The 805-nt window shown below is 37.1% G+C and overlaps 1 protein-coding gene across 1 annotated transcript in view; it reads right to left on the bottom strand.

The window, feature by feature from the left end:
• LOC104752376 overlaps positions 1 to 771 on the bottom strand; it is a 4,380-nt gene extending 3,609 nt beyond the window's left edge. Inside the window, exon 1 of the mRNA XM_010474494.2 lies at positions 20 to 771. Coding sequence (XP_010472796.1) covers positions 20 to 403 — 384 coding nt within the window. The 5' untranslated portion in view covers positions 404 to 771. The remainder of the gene's footprint in view (positions 1 to 19) is intronic.

Genomic DNA, 805 nt, shown 5'->3' with positions numbered 1-805 from the left:
TAAAATATGAAATTATTACCTGGATTAGGCGTCGAAGTGGACGTTGAGGGCCTTTAGCTGCGTGAGTGCCGAGCCATGGCGTATGGCGCCAAACGGTTTTACCGTCTGACCCGGATATGAGTTTGGTACCACCGAGTACAAGCTCGAGAGACCACATTCCAGGCTGCATCTGCCACAATACAAAGCAACCACTATCTCCGCTCCGACCGTTTCCACCGCCGCCTAGTGTCTTCACGCTTTTTCCGGCGGCGATCTCCGTCTCACAGCAACTCATTTTCATTATCCCTGTCGCGTACATGTTCTTGGCCGCCTTCGCTTTCTTTAGACATCCCGTCGCCGCTAAGTATTGTTGTATTATATAATGCGCTGTCGACGTCTCCTGTATTTTATATGTATGTATCATTAACTACCAATCTAAATGATGAATATATACCTAACATCATACTAAGTATTTTGCAGTTTGCATAATCAAATGGGAAAGAATAATATTGGTTTACCTTTGATGTTTAATTTTAAGAGTTTGACATGGTTATTTCACATGTTTTTTGGCCCCAAAAAAACATTATCGTAACTTTGAGCATTTTTTCAACCAATCTTATCTCAAAGACATCTATTCAAACGACTTTTTCTCCAATTCAAAGAATTAACCGACCGTATAAGATTTCCACTCAACTATATATAAATGTCATATATATATACTTAATCTATTATATTTTTTAGATTGTGTTATATATTTAAAGAAAATATTAATTAGAGAAACACAAATAAAAGTTGTGCATTGTAAATAAATAGAAATATAAACCAA

This window comes from Camelina sativa, chromosome 16 (genome assembly GCF_000633955.1).
Source record: "Camelina sativa cultivar DH55 chromosome 16, Cs, whole genome shotgun sequence".
In the NCBI taxonomy this organism is placed as follows: Eukaryota; Viridiplantae; Streptophyta; class Magnoliopsida; order Brassicales; family Brassicaceae; genus Camelina; species Camelina sativa.
The sequence above is the reverse complement of the archived record's forward strand: the minus strand, read 5'-3'. Positions and strand labels throughout refer to the sequence as shown.